The 22,960-nt window shown below is 39.8% G+C and overlaps 1 protein-coding gene across 6 annotated transcripts in view; it reads left to right on the top strand.

The window, feature by feature from the left end:
- MEIS2 (Meis homeobox 2) overlaps positions 1-22,960 on the top strand; it is a 123,452-nt gene that overhangs the window by 14,079 nt on the left and 86,413 nt on the right. For all 6 annotated transcript variants that reach the window (XM_069951354.1, XM_069951356.1, XM_069951355.1 and 3 more), the window contains exon 7: positions 7,792-7,906. In XM_069951354.1, coding sequence (XP_069807455.1) covers positions 7,792-7,906 — 115 coding nt within the window. The remainder of the gene's footprint in view (positions 1-7,791; positions 7,907-22,960) is intronic.

The following is a 22,960-nucleotide window of genomic DNA, read 5'->3' as shown; positions in this document are numbered from 1 at the left end:
AGATGGATAGATAGATAGATAGTAGACAGATAAATGATAGATAGATGATAGATATTTCATATAGATAGATGATAGATAGATAGATAGATATTTCATAGAGATAGATGGATGATAGATGATAGATAGATAGATAGATAGATAGATAGATAGATAGAAGATAGATAGATAGATAGGAGATAGATAGATAGATAGATAGATAGGAGATAGATAGATAATAGATGATAGATAGATAGATAGATAGATAGATAGATAGATAGATAGATAGATAGATAGATAGATAAATAGAAGGGAGATAGATAGATAGATAGATAGATAGATAGATAGATAGATAGATAGATAGTAGACAGATAGATGATAGACAGATGATAGATAGATAGATAGATAGATAAATGATAGATAGATGATAAATAGATAGATATTTCATAGAGATAGATGATAGATAGATAGATAGATAGATATTTCATAGAGATAGATGGATGATAGATGGATGATAGATGATAGATAGATAGATAGATAGATAGATAGATAGATGGATAGATAATAGATTGAAGAGATGTTCCATTCAGATAGAACAATTAGAACTATAGAAATGGAAGTTCTTGTATTTCTCTTCCCTTTACTGCTTATTAGACATGAATACAACTGCACCAAAACTGCAAACTATGAACAAGTTCTTCCTCCTGCTGACAGATGTTCCATCCCATATGTATCAGCAGGAATAATCTCAGCCACATATATGATAACCATTACCAAAGCATGTTTAATAAGAATCATACTGGGTGCAGTAGAAGAGAACTCTGCAGCCTGTGAGATGGTAATTGGGCTCTGTGCATCTGATGTCAATTAGACTGTAAATAGAAGGAATAAGAACACAATGTATAGCACTGCTGGCATGTCAAGTAAAAAATAAAAAAAAAGGCCACAATTGTTTGTATCTGCCATCATTGTCCATAATTTGTATGTCTGCAGCCTGCTTGTGTGTACACAGACCTAACCTAACAGCACATACTGTTTAATGAACGCAGAGGAGGAGGAAGAGGAAGAATACTGTTCTCCGGAGGTTACACTGCTAGAATACAGAGACAATTACAGTAGCTGAGCTAAGAAAACTTCATTGATTATAACATCTCTTCACTTATTGTTATTAAACTCCAGTGTCCAGCACAACTGCTGTATAAAGCTTCAAGTAACGCAGGTGCTATGGCACTTCTATAAGGATCTCTCTGTACTTGTTCTACTTGGGTTGAATAATATCTATATGTCTGTAAGAAATTATAAGCACACAGGGATACAATATGGGCTTATAGCAGTATAACCTAGATCCATAATATAACCATGGAGTAGTGCTGGCTCATACAGTCTTTGCTATATTCATATAATGTAGAACTAAACCATATAGATAATACAGTTTTTTTTGTTGCCAGCTAGTGACCAGGCTGCTTACACACATACAAACTAAAAGCTATGCTATAAACACTACAATAGCAGGTATAGGGAGAAGGGAGTGCAGAGGGTACGGTTGCAATCTGGCCCAGGAGCCCAAGGGGGCCCATAAAGGCTCTCTTGCCCATATATGGAGGCCATTACTATAAATGCAGCATTATAGTTGAGGGGCTCTGTATGAAGTTATACCAACATGATTGAAGAAAAGAGAAATTCATGATGGTATTAATAGTAGGAAGCACTAGTCAGTTATACTCTGCTTAGAGGGTTTGTAAGTAGCATACAAGAATAACTGCTATAGGTTATGTTCACACGCTGTAAAATAATATCTGCCATGATAATTTAAAATAACATTTTGCAAACAGCAGCCATTATTTTATATGTTGTGTGAAGCAATGGCCGTTGCTTCAATAGACTTCAATGGAAATCAATGGAAACAACAGCCTTTGCTTCACACAACGTATAAAAATAACGGCCGCTGTTAGCAGCGGCCATCAAATGAATGTTCATGGCATTAATTTGCGGCCGTTACTGAGTGAACGGGGCCGTTATTTTACATTGTTCATACATTTATTTTTTTCCTTTTATCACTATTTCCATTATATTGAATGGGACTTTAAAATAGCCACACCTAAAAGGGTGCGAACAAAAACCTGAAAAATATACCAGCAGCTGCCATTCCAATGACGGCCGCCAAAGTATATTAAACAACAGCCATTATTTGATACTATGTGAACATAGCCATATAGTGTCTGCACTACTGTGCATTAGCTCAATACAAACAGTAGACAATAAGGTTGTATATGAATGATTAAACAACAAGTTATGATATATAAAGTATGGTTATGGTATGGTAAAATATACACATATGGTTATAAAACATGATTTCAGATATGTGGTATTCAGTAAAAAAAATCTTAGGCTCTGTTCACACTGGCATTATGTGTAGACACTTTAATCCAGATACACACACACACACAAGAGAGCAAATCCTTCCAGTCTAGTTTTCTCCTTGTTGGTTCCGTTCCTTAATAGAACAAAAAGAATTGTGTTTGTTTATTTATCTGTTTGTGTATTGTTTATATTATTTGTATTACTAAGTTATATCCTAGCATATTATTAAAAAAAAATCATTCATCATATATATATATATATATATATATATATATATATATATATATTATAACATAAATAAATATATATATATGATGAATGATTTTTTTTCTAGTTTAATATAAAAAGATGGCAGCTCATTGTGCAGCTATTGTGCCCCGCTGTAGGTTTAGCAATATCCAATGATGTTACTAAATCAATTTTTAACCTTCCCAGGGAGAGTGTTCTGATAAAGTAGTGTTTTGCGGGGCAGGCTGGTGTGTAAATGAGAAACACATTCTAGGCAGAGAGATCTCTTGTGGCAGTGCAAGTACAAGCTCTTCCCATATTGTCTCCTGCTTTTATATTAATTACAACTTGCATTATCAGCTGCGGGGCTGCGGCCCGGCAAATAGAAAATGCCTTCCCAGGGGACCTTGCTTCTTGGATGTCTTTTTCATCCGCTTTGTATTGGGCTGCTCAATATTCTCAGCTTTTCACCTGGAAACTCTTCTCTTTAATACAATTAGATTGGAGAAGGAAATCCACATTTGTATCTTAAATTATTAAACCATGTGCAGCCTGCCTACACGTTTACATATCAGTAAGCCGATTATTACCTCTTGTGAGCCTTTAGATCTCAGTATACTGGGCTTTTATATCTCAGTATACAAAGAAGAATTTAGCCTGAATATCTTCATTTAGTGCAGATTGATCTCCATGACCCTCCATGATGTCACTGTATACAGAAAGGAAGTCCCTTATCTTACCAATCCTAGAATACAGGCAACCACCCTACCCCCATTGTGTTGTCTATAGAACTGGCCCTCTTTGTTCTTCCTGTGTCGATGGGTCTCTCTCTATTTCCAACTATTTTTATACGTAGCTGTGTATTTCCCAGATTTGACTTTCTGTAGTAAAGAGTCAGCACCTTCTATAATCCTAGTCAGTGCCCAAGGCTGTGATGTGACTACAGACACAAAGATGTGGCCACCATCAGATGAATTGTCACATATAAACTGGGGTTATGCATTGTCCAGGTCGACGTGTTTTCATTTGTGGTCATTGCTGTCAAGGGTGAATAGCTAGTTCTCACAACAGCACTTGAAAGTTGAGGCACTCACCACTGCGTCTTTATAAAATAGATTTCTTTATTCACATAAATGCAGGTACATAGATACAAATGAGTGAATGGGTGACAGCCTGTTTCGCATGGACAATCAACACGCTTCCTCTCAGCCCAGAGAGGAGGGCCCAGAGGAAGCGTGTTGATTGTGCACGCGAAACAGGCTGTCGCCCATCACTCGTTTGTATCTATCTACCTGCATTTATGTGAATAAAGAAAGCTATTTTATAAAAACGCAGTGGTGAGTGCCTCAACTTTCAAGTGCTCTTGTGAGAACTATCTATCGTATAGTCTATGAGTTGATAGAGCACCAGCCGCATTTTCTGGGATCAAGGGATTGTCCACATAATGCATTTTTTCCTCTTTGGTTGGTTGTGTCGAAATTACCTATGCTGGACTGTCAAGTATGAATAGCGCTGAATAGATTGATTCCTTAGCCACTCATTGTTGGTCAGATCCTCTAAAACTGGCAATAAGTGAAAGTAGAAAGAAAAAATCTGAGACTCTCCCCTCTCTCACATCCTTGTCTTGTATTGGAATGTTTATCTGGTAAATCTTTTGCACTTTTTAGTTAGTTTAATGTTGCTTTGTTTGGTTACTGAATTGCATAGTGCTGAATAGGCGTCACCCAACAATCTATAGTGGATTCTCTCGCTCCACTACATTCCATGCTATAAGGTATATAAACTTAAGTCTAAGGTGGATCACTAGCTCGAATGCAAAATTACAAAGAATTTTAAAGAATATTTCTCTTAAAGGGAACCTGCCGTGATGAATAATGGCTTGATCTGCCAGCATCACTGTATAGAGCAGAAGGAGCTGAGCAGATTAATATAAAGTTTTGTGGGGCTTAATTCCTTAAGGGGCGGTAGGCACACTTATACATAGAAATAAGACCGCCCACTTGACTCCAAAGCTCGGAATAGGCTGTGATTTAGATCAGTTAATAACAAAATACCCACAACATTATATATTAATCTGCTCAGCTCATCCTGCTCTATAACACAGTGTCGCCAGATTCGAAGCATTTTTATAGTGACAGATCCCTTTAAGTTGAGATGTTCTCTTATGTCAAGTTATAAGAATTGTATCCTGCCTTTAATTGGGTATGTTCTTGGGAAAGTTGGGTGAAAATCTGTATTACAGTAAAATTGTAGGGGGAGTCTGTGAAGTTATGCAGTAATAGATCTTCTGTTTCCATATTATGACATGACGACCCTAGTAGGATCTGTAATAGACGCCATATTGGCCAGACAAGACCTTTAGCTTTGCAGTTTGGAAGTACTCTTCCTCCAATATTTTCAGTGCATATCCCCTTTTAGCACATTACAATTAGTCTGACTACTGTCTCTGATGTATAAGTTCACTAGAAAACGTTTCAATATGAATCCAATGTTGTCACCGGAGTAATAATTTACCTTCGTTTCCCTAGAGCAGATGTTGTTCTTGTCATGGAGCTTTGTGGCCTGTTTGGCGGCATTATTAGGAGAGAGTGTAGGATTGCATTCACACTGGGTGGGAGGTGGGCGCTGGGTGTTACAGGGTATTAATTAGAGGGGGTTATTAGCAGGTGACAAGTAAGGCAGCTGTTCCACGTGTGGAAGGAATGCTCCCACCTTGTTATGGTAGACACAGCTACAGGCAGGAAAGGGTGTCATAAATACTACCGACATTGAAACACAATGGTAGATTGAGGGTAGCTTTCTCCATTATATATAAAAGTCTTTAGACGGCACTACTGTGTTTACGGGTGGTGCACGTAGTAGGAAAAAGATTCCAGCACTACTGCAAAAGTTCAGTCTCGGCACTCACCATAAATGCTTCATAATTTTATCGTAGAAAATTTTATATTCATCACAAATACAACAGAACATTTCGGCGTTAGCCTTTTTTTTTTTAACTGAAAAAGGCTAACCCCGAAACGTCCTGTTGTATTTGTAATAAATATGACATTTTCTACAATGAAATTATGAAGCATTTATGGTGAGTGCCGAGATTCAACTTTTACTATATATATATATATATATATATATATATATATATATATATATATATGCAAAGTAGTTGTCACGGCACTCCAAATGAGGTGTAGCAAAAGAAGTGTATTTATTCCAAATAAATCAGCACAGCAAGCATAATCAAGTGGCCACTTGATTATGCTTGCTGTGCTGATTTATTTGGAATAAATACACTTCTTTTGCTACACCTCATTTGGAGTGCCGTGACAACTTCTTTGCATATTACTGAGAAACCTGTGGTTGGAGGATTTGTGTACTGGCACCCGTCACTTGTAACTGTGCTGCTGATTATACCTCAAGATATATATATATATATATATATATATATATATATATATATATATATATATATATATATAGTAAAAGTTGAATCTCGGCACTCACCATAAATATAAAGTCTAAAGACTTTTATATATATATGTATATATATATATATATATATATATATATATATATATGACTTTTGTAGCTGGTCATACTGCGGCCATCTTCCTGTCTCTGTCCAGCTGTAGCATGTTCTCTTATCCATCATACAATGTAACTATCAGTATTTTGGATTGGGTTTCCTTTCCGCTTTCCTGTCTCTTCCTTTCCTGTCACACTCTCTTTCACTCCTGCTCGCTCTGTCACATCTCAGTTACTTCAATAGACTTACATGTGATTGTGTATATGATCAGCAGGGGACATTGGCCCTTAACACAGTAGGATCCAGCAATTTACTGTAATAACACTTCCATGTCTGTTTAGTGGATTACGTCCTATATAATCTGGGCTCAGCATTGCCTTTGCAGCCTGATCTTAGTTATTTCACACCTATGCCCTGACTATTCTATGCTGCATAGAGAGGCCTGACGCTTCTTGTGTGATATATAATAGTCGGAGCATTAAGTGGAATTCCTTCTGTCACTATGCACATAGCATCTGTTTTACTTTCTATATCTGTGTGACGTCATATGTTGGAAAGGAGGAGTCTGGTCGCCATCTGGCCTGTCTATCCAACAAATGGCCTATTGAAGGAATTGTAAGGTGCCATGTAACCCTTAGATTACTTCTAATATACCGAACATACCTAAAGACCACAAGTCATATCCGCCAATATCGGTCACACTTCTGTATATAAATATTTCTGGAGCATCCCAGATTTTAAAGGGGTTATCCAGGCTTAGAAAAACATGGCCACTTTCTTCCAGGAACAGCACCTCTCCTGTCCTCAGTTTGGGTGTTTAGTTTTGCAGCTCAGTTCCATTAAAGTGAATGGAGCTGAATTGTAATACCACACACAACCAGGAGGACAGGAGTGGCGCTGTTTTTGCAGGGAAGTAGCTGTGTTTTTCCTAATCCTGGATAACTCCTTTAATATATGTGGGGTGATGTAGTGATCAGGGGGGGAGACATGTATGTCAGCAATCCCATTGCAATTGACTCCTCCCCACCTTGAGATAGCGATTTACAGGGAACAATAAATTGAATAATTACTATACATAAGTGTATGTAAATGATATATATATATATATATATATATATATTTACTATGTCCCCATATTCCAAGTTCAAATCTTTTCAATTAAGTTAAAATCACATCTCCTTAAAGGATGGTTCAGCAAAAAATAAAAAAAATAAAAAATCGTTCTAATAAATAAGTGGCAGAAAGTGCCAGAGATTGGTGATTTCCTTTTTTTTTAAAAAAAGAAAATCTCAAGTCTTCCAGTACTTATCAGCTGTTGTATGTCCTGCAGGAAGTGGTGTATTCTTTCCAGTCTGACACACTGCTCTCTGCTGCCACCTCTGTCCCTGACAGGAACTGTCTAGAACAGCAGCAAATCCCCATAGAAAACCTCTCCTGCTCTCCAGGCTGGAAAGAATACCACTTCCTGCAAGGGATACAGCAGCTGATAAGTACTGGAAGAATTCAGAGTTTTAAAAAGAAGTAAATTACAAATCTCTGCTACTTTCTGACACCAGCTGATTTGAAAGGAGTCTGCCAAACAGTTTAGGATGTAGCGAGTGAATCGCATTACCACCGCACAGCCCAAAAACCTGACGTACTTACAATTCTCTTCTCTTCTTTTCCTACTCTTTATGGGAATCTTCCTGGTCAACGCTGCCCATCAGAATCCTGCCTCATGGAGAGATCACGATGACGCAGTATCTACGCATTCAGCGGGAACGCCGGGACCTTCCAGTGGTGGACATGCGTCACAGAGCGGGGACAACAGCAGTGAACAAGGTAGGAGGACCGCTTTATGGTATGTGTGTGTCTTCTGTGCCACATGTATGCTTCATCCTCATTCATCAATGGCATATTCTGTTAGTTGTCTTGTGTTATTGATCCCTTCGGATGTGACGCTTAATAGGTCCTATTACCCATATATATATTTGGTTTCCTCTTTATATGGCTTTGATACTGTAACTGAGAGCGTATAATTTGCCAACGCATTTCGACTGTCATACTATATGATTCTTGAGGTCATAATGGCTGTCAATATACTTATTATATGTTTGTGTATGACGGTTGCCGGTGAATATAGGTAACTTTGTGGTAGCTGAGTTGGGATGAACACTGCAGTCTACATAGTTTTGTTCTCTGGTTTACATTTTTAGTAAATGCGACCAGGTAATTTTTATCATTGTCAATGCAGGATGCTACTTAATGTCAGTGTTCTCCAATCTGTCTCTCCAAAACTACGACTAACAAGAGCCAAAGTCAGGACATGCTGGGAGTTGTAGTCTTGTAATAGTTGGAGAGCCATAGATTGGGGAACAATGCTGTATTTGCAGAGATTTTAACAATATTTGCTTGCTATAAGAGGAGGGAAACTTTCATTGTTTATTATCAGAGGATGAAATTCTAAGCCTGGTCATATGGTGGTCACAAAGGCGCACAACTCAAGGAGAGCTCTGATCTGGGATCTGTAGTGCGGAATCATTACATGGCCATGGTAGATCCTTGTATATAAACATTGAAGATTCCCATTCATGAACAAGGCATGTTAGAATTGAATTCAAGATTAAGAAAAAACACAAATACATAATAATAAATAAATAAATAAATAATAATAATATATATATATATATATATATATATATATATATATATATAGTTGGTATACTTGGTTTGTCAAGTTTGAGCATTCACATTTCTGGATTGCTGGATTGTGTAGAATGCCTTTTTGTGTAGTATTGTATCTTTCTCCACCTCTTGGCCTTGTCTGTGATGTCCCTGAACTCCGGCTTGGAATCTTCGCTTGGAACATTCTGGTTGTGTGTGGAACTTCCCATCAGTGTGTTGTGTGCCTCCTCCCAGGCCCCGAGGCTGTAAGAAGAGCATGGCTGCCAGACAGTAAAGTCTACCTTCTGTCTTGCATGTCATATACCTAGAATTTTAGTACCAAACTGTGAGGTTTCAATGCCTGAGGAAACTCAGGAGGTCACCTCCAGCTATACCTCTCATGCTCCCTATTCTACTCGGCCTGCTGTTTATGCTGATCGGATGGTTTGGTAGTAATAAGCATTGTGCTGGTTTATTGTTATCTGGAATGATTTAATCCCTTTATTACCTCCTAACACCATGGTCAAGGTTAAAATTACCAAAATATCTAACGTGTGTGAAAGTTGTTTGTGCAACAGAAAAAAAAAATTGCAAGCAGGTTGCAGTCGTATGAGACTTTCATTGAGGCTAGTGATTGCAACTGTAATGTTTATGTTGCAGTATGACACAATTCACTAACATTATGAGTGACTTGCGATCTTCATGCCTCCATGGAGCCCTAGCCTAAAGTTGATGGATACACTTTTTTTTTTTTTTTAATAACCAACCAACTGTCAGCTCAGTCCCCGTCCACCAGTGGGCACTTTCAGGGTGATTTCCTATAGACAGTCCTATAGTAGAACCGGAGAAAAAGTTAGGTAGATCAGTTTACCTCACACCTGTGGAATTTAGTCCTTGATTAAAGTAGGTAGAAGGCAAGGGGCGAACATCCCGAACACGAACATTAAAAAAAAATTAGCGTTATCAGTTTGTGGTAGTCAAAAATTCACAAACAATTAACAAATGTACAGTAGAAGTGCATGTTTCGGTCTACGCCCATGCGTACAGATTATCAGGTGCAAAGTGTAAATTATGCATTTGCGTAAGGATTGCATACGTTTCGGTATAGCGTTATGCACATGCGTACAGATTATCAGGCGCAAGGTGTAAATTACGCAGTGGCGTACACTCGCAAGTTCTAATATGTTCGAAAATGAACGTTATAACCATTCCGATCATCAAACAAATTGTTTGTGATCAGCCAACACGAACAATTAGCGTACGAACATACGAACATTCACGAACATGTTTTCTCATCACTAATCCCAACCTTAGCCAGACGTTCAATCCTAATAAGAACCAAGCAGAGAAGATATATGATTCAGCACTCGCAGACCTCAGGAAATACATCTTATAACATAACTTTTAATGCATTTGTGCAGTTAAAAATTGCAAAACCAAGGCGTTTCGCCCCATAGCACTTAATCAGGGTTACTTGTGACCATGAGTAAGTGCTATGGCGCGAAACACGTAGGATTCAAAATTTTAAATGCACAAATGCATTAAAAGTTACATTTTAAGATGTATTTCCTGACGTTTGCGAGTGCTGAATCCTACATCTTCTTTACTTAGTCCTATAGGCAGTCCACAGCAACTTTCATGACAAATTATATAGGTTACTATAGAGTTCATATATTATTTAGCCATCCCAGTGACTTCCCTCCACACCACATAAACACTGGAACCCTAGGGGGGAGATTTATCCAACATGGTGTAAAGTGAAACTGGCTCAGTTGCCCCTAGCAACCAATCAGATTCCACCTTTCATTCCTCACAGACTCTTTGGAAAATGAAAGGTGGAATCTGATTGGTTGCTAGGGGAAACTGAGCCAGTTTAACTTTACACCATGTTGGATAAATCTCCCCCTATATGTTTATATCAGGCTTGTCCATAGGTTAGAACTTTAATATCTGCAAAAAGATTGAAAATTTCCCTGACAATTCTGTGAATTCCTTCTGACGGACACGGGGATATCAGGGAGGGAGGCAGTGGAATTCTTTACCCTCAGGAACAGGTTTTGCTGAACTGCCCAGAGGGTTCACACACAGATCACACATCGGATTCCAGCACATTATTCACACACCAGTGCTGCAAGTTCTTTATTTGTGTTATTATTCGGTTAAATATTTGTTGTAACCATGTACAAGCTCCACTTACAGTCAATTGTCTGTGAGAGGCCCCCAAACCTTCATCCATCATTAGGACCTCAGCTGCCACTGTCAGCCAGGGACCATACTCACTCTTACTGACGCTCGCTTTTATTACAAGTGTTTCGTTTCACTGAAGGTATACACTTGTATACGCAGTGTGTCGCCTTTCTTGAAATATGATGAAAATTGTTTTTTTTTTATTGTGATATAAAAAAATATGTTATAAATTCATATGTAATGGATTCTAGAAGGTAGGCCATGAAAAAGTAGACCTTACAATGAAGTTACTATGCTGGTGCAAGGTCATGTGACCACCCTCCATCATCCCAGGACTGGAAGGCCCAATGATTGTTTGCCATGATCTTAGGATCTGGACATCAAACAGGTTTACAATAAGAAGCCAACCTCAGCCAGGCTATTTATATCAATGTTCAAAAAGTCATCGCCTACTTGTAAAATTATTAAAAGTACACAGATACCTATAATAAAAATTAATTTTAAAAAAATGCCAACGCATTTCAAACATTACTCATGGCATCAGTAATCCCAATGCAGATGGTATAACACTTACCATAGGCCGAGGTAGGGAACCTTGGCTCTCCAGCTGTTGCAAAACTACAACTCCCATCATGCATGGACAGCCAAGGCATGATGGTAGTTGTAGTTTTGCAACAGCTGGAGAGCCTAGGTCTCCTACCCCTGCCATAGAGCACTTGACCCTCTTCTCCAACTTGACATTTTATTGATTACTTTATTGTATTTATCCACGCACATTGATAAAACCATCAGAAATATTACATACACACCAACAATTTACTTTTTTTTTTTTTTTTTTTTACACATTTTCCACCTGGCTTCCACTATACGAGAGATATGGCCATGAAGGAATACAATGAGTTAACCATGTCTCAGCAGTAGGAAAACCCCCCATTTTGGCATAGACTGAATTCCAAGACAGGCTGGGACAGCAACTGCGGAGTCCTGGAATCGCAGACACCCCTTCACTGCTGGACCCTCCGCTTATTACTTAAGTGTAAACAGCTGTCTCTTTGTATAGGTTCCATCTCACACTGGGAATGAAATCTGGGTTGCTCTGCGGAAAATAAATTAGACTTCAGCTTTCATTGTTGCATTGTTGCGCTCTATGGTGATGGTTTGATGATCGCTTTAAATCTTCTTAGTGCATAGATAGCCATTTCGGGATGCCAGAATCCCAGTCCTTACACTTTCTGACATGCAAAACCCATCTTCTAAGGGTTTATGCTTTTATGTTTACATACCTATTTTGATTGTATATATATATTAAATAAATAACTATATACAATGCATATTATAAAGGTATCAGGTGCTCTCCCTTGTTGTTGGCCATCCTTAAAGGGGTTATGTAACTAAAAATGTTTTCTTTCAAATCCACTGGTTTAAGAAAGTTATACAGATTTGTAATTTACTTCTATTTAAAAAAAATCTCAAGTCTTCCCATACTTATCAGCTGCTGTATGTCCTGCAGGAAGTGTTGTCTGACACAGTGCTCTTTGCTGCCACCACAGGAACTATTCGGAATAGTAGCAAATCTCTATAGAAAACTTCTCCTGCTCTGGACAGTGCCTGGCAGCAGAGAGCACTGTGTCAAACTGTAAAAACACCACTTCCTGCATAACATACAGCAGCTGATAAGTATGGGAAGACTTGCGATTTTTAAATAGAAGTAAATTACGAGTCTATAGAACTTTCTGATATCAGTTGATTTGACAGAAAAAGATTTTCGCTGGATAGCCCCTTTAATAGACATCTCCATTAAACACAGACAGGTCTAAACAAACCCTAGGCGAGCATTTAAAGGTATTTATATACTGTACATCTAGTAGCAGTAAATCTCAACCTAAGTACCGTAATCATTACCGTTCTACCTGGAGATTGGCATATGTAAGTGTAAGCTTCTGAAGGCATAAAGCTGTTGTTTGCTAGTTAGATATTATTGCATCATAAACATCATAAAAAGTGCAATGAAAAAAGCTGTTTTCACAATAAAAAAATGTGATGTTTTCGTTTATGTGCCCATAATATTTGCAGCGCTGTAGCTTGGGGTAAGGGCTTGGTAATTATCCTACCTAGCAATAAGGGAATATGAAGGCGGTGGCGATAGGGTGGATGACCTATTGACCGCAGCCTGAGACGGTGGAGTTGATTCATTAGCGCTATATTAGCAGATTGCAGCCATTTAGTTATGTGGAAAGCGATTACATTTAGAGTTTACGCTCTTATGTCTCATCTATACCCCTAGTTACATACGCTAAACACTGATTCCTATGCGCTATGCAGTATATGTATTTTTGGGATAAATTTGTTGGGGGTCATCTATGCTTTATAACAGGGATAGGGAACCTTCGGCCCTCTAGCTGTTGCAAAACTACAATTCCCATCATGCCTGGACAGCCAAAGCTTTAGCTTTGGCTGTCCAGGCATGATGGGAATTGTAGTTTTGCAACAGCTGGAGGGCCGAAGGTTCCCCAACCCTGGGGAAGAAGTATGTTAACACATACCATCCAGTCCTGTAGGAACCTATATAAGGGCCCTATTACATGGGACGATTGTCGTTGCAAAAATCAGTATATTGGCAACGATCGAAAAATCGTCCATGTGTCGTTGGTCGTTGATTTAGGTCCTAAAATCATCGTTAATCGTTTGCTAATCGATCATTGTAATGCTGCGTTTACACAGACAGATTTATCTGGCAGATTTTTGAACCCAAAGCCAGGAATAGATTTCAAAAGAGGAGAAATCTCAATCTTTCCTTCATGACCTCATCCCTGTTTATAGTCTGTTTCTGTCTTTGGCTTCAAAAATCTGTCAGATAAATCTGTCTGTGTAAACGCACCCTAATTCCACATCTTTTGCAGGGATCAGATGGAGAAAACGATCGTAGTAACAATTGTAACTAGCGACTATCATTCTGTGCAATATGGTGAACGATTTCAGGTTAGCGATAAGCGATCGTTTATCTTTAATCGCTTAGTCCCTTACACATTGGAATTCCATCCTCCCCCCTATTATTGCGAATTTGCTATCAGGGAAAGATGGACGACAGCCACATTGGTCAGACGTGAGACTATACTTGGAAGATTTATCGTTCGTAAAATTATCGTTCGTAAAATCGTTTGGATTTGAACCATAATCGTTTACTGTAACAGCAGACAACGATTAAACGACCAACGAGAAATCGTTGATTGCTCGATAGAGTTTGGACCTATTTTTATCGTTCATCATTTGCAAATCGCTCGCATGTAATAAGACGTCGTTCGCAGTAGCGTTCAATGCAGTAGTGACAACAGGAGAACCGCAAGAACAATCATAAGTAACGATCATTGTTCCGTGTAATTGGGTGAACGGTTTCAGATTGTTCGCCATAGCCGCCGTTTGAGATTGTTTATCGTTAACCGTCAAAAAATCGCTTTGTGGAATAGTACCATTAGACTGGATTCCAGTCCAAAGTCCAATTCCACCTTAAAATAAAAGCCTTGTTTTTGCCAGTATGGTCTCATACACAAATGATCATTATTGTGGCTGTCATTACTCTATATTGTATATATACTGTATATTCACATTATTGTGGCTGTCATTACTCTATATTGTATATATACTGTATATTCACAATGTCAGTCATATTCATCTAAATGGGGCGATTCGTACATGGTTTTCCGCAAGTCCAATGTAGACATTACGGGCCACATGTATCATCCGGCGGACGGATGATTTTTGGCGGAAAGTGCCGATTTGCGTATTATTTTATACGCAAATGGCCGATTTGCGAATAAAATAATTGCAAATCGGCACTTTCCGCCGAGTACGCCAGGGGGCGGAAAGGGGGCGGAAAGTAGGCGGGAAGTGGGCGGAACGGAGGGCGCGGACTCAGAGTCCGCGCGATTTATCATCCGTTCCGCCCAAATGTACGCCGAAAACCTACTCCAGTCCTCAGCTGGCGTAGGTTTTCGGCGGTGCGCACCGGCGCGCACAGGATTTATGTACAGGCAGTCCGCCTCTACATAAATCCCCGTACCGCCGGAGCTGCGGGGGCATTTTTAAGTCCGGCATAAAAAACGCCGGACTTAATAAATGCCTCCCTACATGTCTAGACAGTGGAAGATTTTTTTGCAATACATTTTTTGCAGGCAGGATTTTTTTTCCACCTTCTCTAGTAGCGCCCACTCCAGGGGAAATGTAGTATTACATGGCTACCATTCAGATCATACATTGAAAACTTAAGGAACACTCTCATAAAGCCCATAGCTGAGAGACCCCCCTGTCATATCCATATCCATTCCTGAGACCACCCCTTTAATGAATAGTAACCACCTGACCTTTATTTATTTGTGTTACTATCGATCGGTGAGATATCCCCTTTAATTTCCTTTGCGCTGATAAGTGCTGATCCCGCAAGCAAAGCGAAACATTCTCTAATTCTATATGTTAAGTTACTTGGAAACCACAGTGTTGTGAACACACAGATCCTTTTCTCTCAGCCTTTCTTTTTTTTTTTAATTCTTTGTGGAAGAAGAATTCTCTTGACGCCTGTTAGACCTTAATTTAAAGGTATAATTAAACTTGAATGTAGCCTCATAAACAAAAGATAAACAATAAAGCAGCCGCATTCCCTGCTGCTTCATAGCTTTGTCAGCCAGCTGTTTTTGGCCTAGTGATTTTTGCTCTGAGCGCCACTAAGTTCGGAGCTCCATGGACACAGGTCAGGAGAGCCGCGTTCCTGCTCACAACACTTTCACAAGCCGTTTTCATCACTTGAGATTATTAAATTCCTCTGAATGCAAAGGATGCGGCCTGGCGGGGAATAGTCATCAGGCTAACATGAGATTTCAACATGATATTTCCCTCTTAATGGCTCATTTTCCTTTGTTTTGTTTGTAAAAGTTGTGAGTTGGGTGGAGGGGAGTCGACTAATGGAATTAAAAATAAAGTGCCCATTGACCCTGAAAATGGCCGGCAGATAACAGAAGAATAGGCGGCAGAGTGAAAGCCTATTGTAAAGCAGATACAGTACGTCAGGCCTCGACTGGATGAAGAAAATATGACTTTTCCTATAAGGATCTGGATTATCACATGGTCTGGTCTTAATGTTAACGTTTTGTTTTTGTTTTTTTCGTTTTACATTTTTGTGTTGTTGTTAGTTGTTTTTTTTTTTGCTGTCTTGTTTTTATGTCATGTAATTGTTCAATGGGAATTTATTGTAGAAATGTTAATATATTGACCAAAAGATGTTCATATGTATATACAAGGCCCAGAATTGTTTCATCTTTCTCTTTAGGAACTTAGGTTGTTATTTAAAGGGAAACTATCCCTAAAGTGCACAGGGTAAATTTCTTACCTTTATCCTTGGCGCCATTTCTGTAATATTAGGAGTTTAATCCCCCTGCTTACAAATCTTTTAGGTGGACTGAGGATAGGACTACTGCCCCCAGTGCATCAATTTGCCCAGACCGGCCTGCCCCTCCTACGGAGTGTTTCAGCCAGAGGCAGATCAGTGTATTGGGGGCAGTAGCCCCACCCCCAGTGCACCAAAATGACTTATTACTATAGGGATTAAACTCCTAATATCACAGAAACAGCACCAAGGATGAAGGTGAGAAACGTACCCTTATCCTCAGCGCCCCATGCGCTATAGGGATATATCAGCAGGTTAGGTGCTTCCAACTTGCTGCTAGTTTCCCTTTAACATAACATCCAATTTCTCTTAAAGGGAACTTGTCACATTGAACTTGTCACACATTATAGAGTTGGAGAAGCTGAGGAGATTAATATATAATTTTTTTGGAGTAAAAACTGTGAATACAACTTGTATTTTATATGTGTAACTTGCTCGTACAGGAAGGCTGTCAGTCATTGAGTGACACCACCCACTGGACTCCTAAGATCAGATGAAGTGGATATTTAAATGAATACGTTACAAAAATCAGTTAGGACCACCCACTGGACTCCTAAGATCAGATGAAGTGGATATTTAGATGAATACATTACAAAAATCTGTTAGGACCACCCACTGGACTCCTAAGATCAGATGAAGTAGATATTCAAATGAATAAATTACAAATCTGAGATAAAACCACCCACTGGACTCCTAAGCATAGAAACAGCAAGGATATGATGGAATAAAATACAATTCTATTGAGTTATTTTCGTACAAAACTATATACCAACCTACTCAGCTCCTCCCACTCTATAACATGACATTATAGGTTTTATGCTTCCTTACCTACTATATTATTTATGGCCCAAAGAGTTTATTATAATTCATATTTTATCCACGTGACTTTGTAGTCTATGGCTTGACAATGGGTAAAACATGGATTGGATGGGTTGAATGTTACCTGTCCGATCCTATAGAGGAGAGGGGGGTGATAGTTATTCTCACACCTAGATAATAATATCTTTGGCCGACCGTAGTGTCTAAAGTGGAGTTTACATAGGTCAGTAAAGGATACAGACATATCATCCATAGATGCAAAATTTATATTCAAATCATTTTCCTTTTTTTTTTTTTTACAACGTGACAAATCGACCTAAGAAACCAGGACAAAAATGTTATCCTACTCTGCTATTCCTTTGTATAGGTTTTAATGTAGTTCCCTTAATATAAACACATATACCTCCTAGTCAACTGTGTTTCCTGCGAAGGAAGAGGCATTTACTTTGGAATTTTCTTGCATCACTTCCATGTCAGACATAAGACACAAACCACCCCCCTATACTCCAACTCCCAGAGCAGCCAGTGCCCAGATAAGACATGACTGTAGTATAGAGAGCTTCATAGGCTCTCCTGCCTCTCTCTCTCCTCTGCTGAGAGGTTGCTTCAGGCACCCACTACCACGCAGCTTGTTTTCATGCGGTTCCATGTACATAATCACTGATACTCCCCTGGTGCTGCTCGTTCTACTAGAGCCGACTCTGTGATCCTTTCCCCGGGTGGGGTCTGTTACTAAAAGCTGAGAATAGATGCATTAAAGACGGAGGGAGACTTTCATGATCCCATTAGCATAAGAGAGGGTAAATTATTCATGCAGAGTGAGAGTTCATGGGTTGGGGCTGGGAGTATGGTTAATGCACAGTGTTTTCAGATGTATCACTCTCTGCTTGGGCTCCTAGATTTACGGGATTGCTCCTATGGCTGCTTCACACTGGTCTCTGTCCCTCAGCTATCAAACCTCCCAACAGACATGTCTGGCTTGGATCCAGCAGGTGATAAAACAATCATCAGCTGATAAATCAGTTGATGTGCATGTGTGTATATCTATTACCGACGTGATATGTCTTTAGGGTTACAGGTTCCAATATACAGGGGTAGCGCCTTAGGAAATGTATGCGTGGTATATGGTCCGTTGAGTGGTGTATGGTTTTGTGGCGAAACTTGATTATAGGTTATGGATTACAATATATGTCCTAATTTTTTATGTCGCCTGGGCTAGGGGGCTACTTGGCTTGTAGGTTGCATTGGGAACAACCACTAGAGGCCATAAGCTCAATTGTTCTGTTTAGTTCGAAAAAATATTACACTCTTTGGCTAAGTAAAAAAAAAGAGAAAAAAAGGCGTCCACTTTTTCTTTTCAAAAAGACGTTCGTTATTGCTGCATTTTAATTGACCTCAATGGAATGCATTGAAGTCAATGGAATGGCGGACGTCCAATGCACAGAGTGTATTAAAGGACCGTACGTTGCTTGCACAGGCATCAAAAAGCCCGGGTTCACATACGTCTTTTTTTGGCCGTCTTTGTGGATGTCCGTCAATTTCAACATAACAGAAGTTATTTGCACCCAAAATGATGGGCGTTCACAAAGACGGCAAAAAAAGATGTTGTGTACCTAGCCAAATAATGATCATGTCAATTATTTTCAGACTTTTTTTTGCAAACGACGGACATTATTTTTTAGTCATTCACACACAGTTTTTCTTTTTTCAGTGTCCTTTCACAGTTTTTACAATTAAACTTGACTTTTCAATTGACTTTTCAATTAAAGACACAGCCAAAGGCCGATTAGACCACTCAGGCTAGAATAATGTACTAACAGCCGTCATTGCGCTGACGGGCGGCCAAACCGCGAAATGACCACAAAAATTGTTGTGGGAACTTAGGCTACATTCACACGTTCAGTAGTTTGTCAGCAATCGTCCACAATCCACAAAAAAAAAAAAAGAATGAGAGTAATGAGATCAATCCAGTCTCACTTTCGGCTTAGAGGACACTCTTGGCACTGTGATGGTGGTGCCCTGGCATATACAGTAGATATTCATATATCCAGAAAAGAAAAAAATTAAAGGGCTGCCACTCACCATAAAGTGCGGTGTCTAAACAGCCGGATCCACGGAATACAGATACAGATTAACGCATCGCAAGTGCATTCCACTTAAAGGGGTTATCCAGCGCTACAAAAACATGGCCACTTTCTTCCAGAGACAGCATCGCTCTTGTCTCTAGGTCAGGTGTGGTTTGCAATTAAGCTCCATTCATTTCAATGGAACTGAGTTACAAAACCTGCACCCAAACTGGAGACAAGAGTGGTGCTGTCTCTGGAAGAAAGAGGCCATGTTTTTGTAGTGCTGGATAACCCCTTTAAACGCTATGCGTTTGGACATTGAATAAATCGCACTTTATGGTGAATGGCCGCAGCTTTATTTTTCTGGAAATGGGAATGGTTTAAAATGATTACTCATCCATATTTCTTTTTTGACGGATTTGCGGACGTTACGGATGTTTCTTCCCCAAAAATTACATCTCTGCAAAAATGACAGCCGCTCCCATAGACTGCCACAATTACAGTCCGTACTTGAGCTCGTCGGTAATTTTTGCGGCAGCAAGGCTTTGTAAATTCCGGATCAGTAAAACTACAGTCAGTGTGAATAGTCCAATAGAAAACGTTGGGCTCTAAATTTGTCCGTAATTGCGGACTCACAATTTACATAACGTGAATGTAGCCTTACATTCACATTATGTAAATTGTGAGTCCGCAATTGTGAGTCCGCAAAAGAATATATATATGTATATATATATGTATATATATATATATATATTCTGTGGATAAAGAAGAGCTGAAGATATAATAGTAACGGAATGTTTTTCTTTGTATTGTGCTGTGGTATTGAACCTGGCATGGCAGCCGGGCATTCCCTAGCCTTTCTCTGTATGTGGCTACGCAGGCTAGCGTTTCAGGAAATAAAGTAGAATATGGAGAGTGGTGCAGCTATCAGTACAGAATGGCCTGTGTCAGGGATAGGGGTGGCAGGATAGGAAGGATATGGGTGGCAGACGTTAGTCATTGCACATTCTTAAAGTCAGATGGCACTTGGTCAATGGAAAAGTGGGAAGTGAGAAGTAAATAGGAAGAGGGATTGGCCCAGACACCATGCTTATCACTTCCAGCATATAGAGGATAATGGTTTACTAAAGGGAGGATGAAAAAAAAACATGTAGAGACAATGGGGGAGAATTATCGAACATTGTGTAAAGTGAAACTGGCTCAGTTGCCCCTAGCAACCAATCAGATTCCACCTTTCATTTCTCACTCTTTGGAAAATGAAAGGTGGAATCTGATTGGTTGCTAGGGGCAACTGAGCCAGTTTCACTTTACACCATGTTTGATAAATCTCCCCCACTTTACACCATGATTAATAAAACACCACATAAGCACTGGAACCCTATGGGGGATATTTATCAAACATGGTGTAAAGTGAAACAACTTTAAAGGGATACTACGGTGAAAAATATTTTCTTTAAAAAAAAAATCTATTTAAAATCTCAAATCTTCCACTACTTATCGGCTGCTGTATGTCCCGCAGGAAATGGCGTATTCCTTCCAGTCTGACACAGCGCTCTCTGTTGCCACCTCTGTCCCTGACAGGAACTGTCCAGAGCAGAAGTTTTCCATGTGTATTTGCTGCTTCTCTGGACATTTCCTGGCATGAACAGAGATGGCAGCAGAGAGCACTGTGTCAGACTGGACAGAATACACCACTTTCTGCTGGACATACGGCAGCTGGTAAGTACTGGAAGACTTGAGATTTTTAAATAGAACTCATTTACAAATTTGTATAACTTTCTGACACTATTTGATTTAAAAGAAAACATTTTCCACCAGAGAACCCCTTTAACTATGACTTTGTATGTGTTTAGCCTCAATGTAATAGAGCTCAGTTTCCCTTCTTCTGTACAGACTAAAGGGCAGAAGACGAGTGCATATTATTTATATGTATTAATAGCATGGAGCGGGCACATTAGTGGTGATCTGCCCGTGACCCCACACAACCTCTTGATCCCATTACCCAGTTGTAACCCTCTGTGAATCCACTGTAGTGTCAGGTCAGTGGGTCCCAGAGAAAAAGCCTCTGTGCCCCTGGGAGCAGAGTTTATTACAGTTCATGTATTGGCTCTCTTGCTGGGCTGGTTGGCTATTGATTTGTGTGGTGTCCTCAGCACTTATTGCCAGGTCCCAGCGGGAGGCTTCACACTGTGATATTATTATGCTGCTTTTTTTTTTTTTTGGATGTTCCTTCTCATCCTCTTCTCTTGATTCCTCTTTCGCTCCATCGGAAGTAGCTGCTATTCATAATTACAGCTCCTAAACTCTGTTGTACCTGAACGCGAAACCGCTGTCTAATGGCACATGCATTACCTGCATTTTAGTCATTCGTTTTAATGTAACTATTTCTACCCCTCTTCTGTTTAAATTTGTTTAAACGGGTATTAGGCTGAAAAGCGACACCGCGCCGTCGACGTGTATAATGCGCGGAGCTAAGCTTCCTGTGTTATCTGGCGTCTGGGCAGGAAGGGGTTAATCTATTTCTGGATTTCAGGAACAGCTCCATTGTGCTTGACTGTCATCACCCCTCTTCTTACAGGCACCATTCATGTGGCAACCAGTTCCCTTCCTGTTACTTGATATAGAGCCTGATGTGGCTAATTCATAGACTGGGTTCCCTCATCTGTCCTCTGCCACTTGTATCCCGGAATAACATCCAGAACAATTTGTTAGCGAGTAATAATGCGCATCTTAAACCATTTGCTATACAATATTAACTGCTGCTTACTCTTGAAACATTAGTCCACCCTCACTTTATTGTTCTTTGCTATCCAATTTCCTTTTAATGGTATAACTGTCTACAGTCACAACTGAGTGCCCCAAGTTACGCTATACCCGTCTTCTTCTTGTTCCCACCAGAAATGCACAAAAAATTTTCAAGTATTCAAGGAAAGGACAAGGCAATTGTATAGTAGCTATAGGAGTTATAAACGTTTTTCAATAAAAAATGGAAAACTTATAATAATAATATATGTGCTTGACTTTCTGCAAAGTTTTAGGGTGTGTACACATTGAGAAATCCATGCGGAGAAGTTCCAGCGATTTCCGCCGCTCGCCCATGTGCGCTTCCTCTCGCATCTTTAGCCGTCCCATAGACTCCATTCTGTGGTCAGGTGGATTCCGCCATCTGCCCAAAGAATTGACATGTCCATTGTCTGGGGGATGTCGGAATCTACCTGACCATAGAATGGGGTCAATGGGACAGGTGGAGATGACGGGGATGAGCCGCGGAATCCGCAGGAACTTCTCAGTGCGGATTCCACAATGTGAACGCACCCTCAGGCCATGTTGACACTCTGTAAAACACTGGCCGTTCTGTGACCCACTCTGGCCGAGTGTATACTATGGGGGGTATTTACGAAGACCGGCATACAAGTACGCCGGTCTTATTTTAGGCCCTGCCCCCTTTTCTCCGTCAGCATTCATTAAGAGGCCACGCCTCCTCCCCGCCTTATCTACCCCTCCAAGCTGCACCAGCCCGCCCATCAGTCGAGCGGGGTGTACGGGAGGCGTATGCCAGGGAGAAGGGGCGAATCTGCACCTTCTCCCTGGCGTACGCCTCAGGCCTGGGATTTCCTCTAGCTGCAGCACAATTTAAGTTAAGTTATAAGTATTAATCACGGCCGTTGTTGCAAATCGGCAACAGCGGCCGTGATTAATACTTAACTTACATTGTTTGAACATGGC

The sequence above is a fragment of the Dendropsophus ebraccatus genome, chromosome 13 (genome assembly GCF_027789765.1).
Source record: "Dendropsophus ebraccatus isolate aDenEbr1 chromosome 13, aDenEbr1.pat, whole genome shotgun sequence".
NCBI classification, from domain to species: Eukaryota; Metazoa; Chordata; class Amphibia; order Anura; family Hylidae; genus Dendropsophus; species Dendropsophus ebraccatus.
This window is presented reverse-complemented; position numbering and strand designations above follow the sequence as displayed.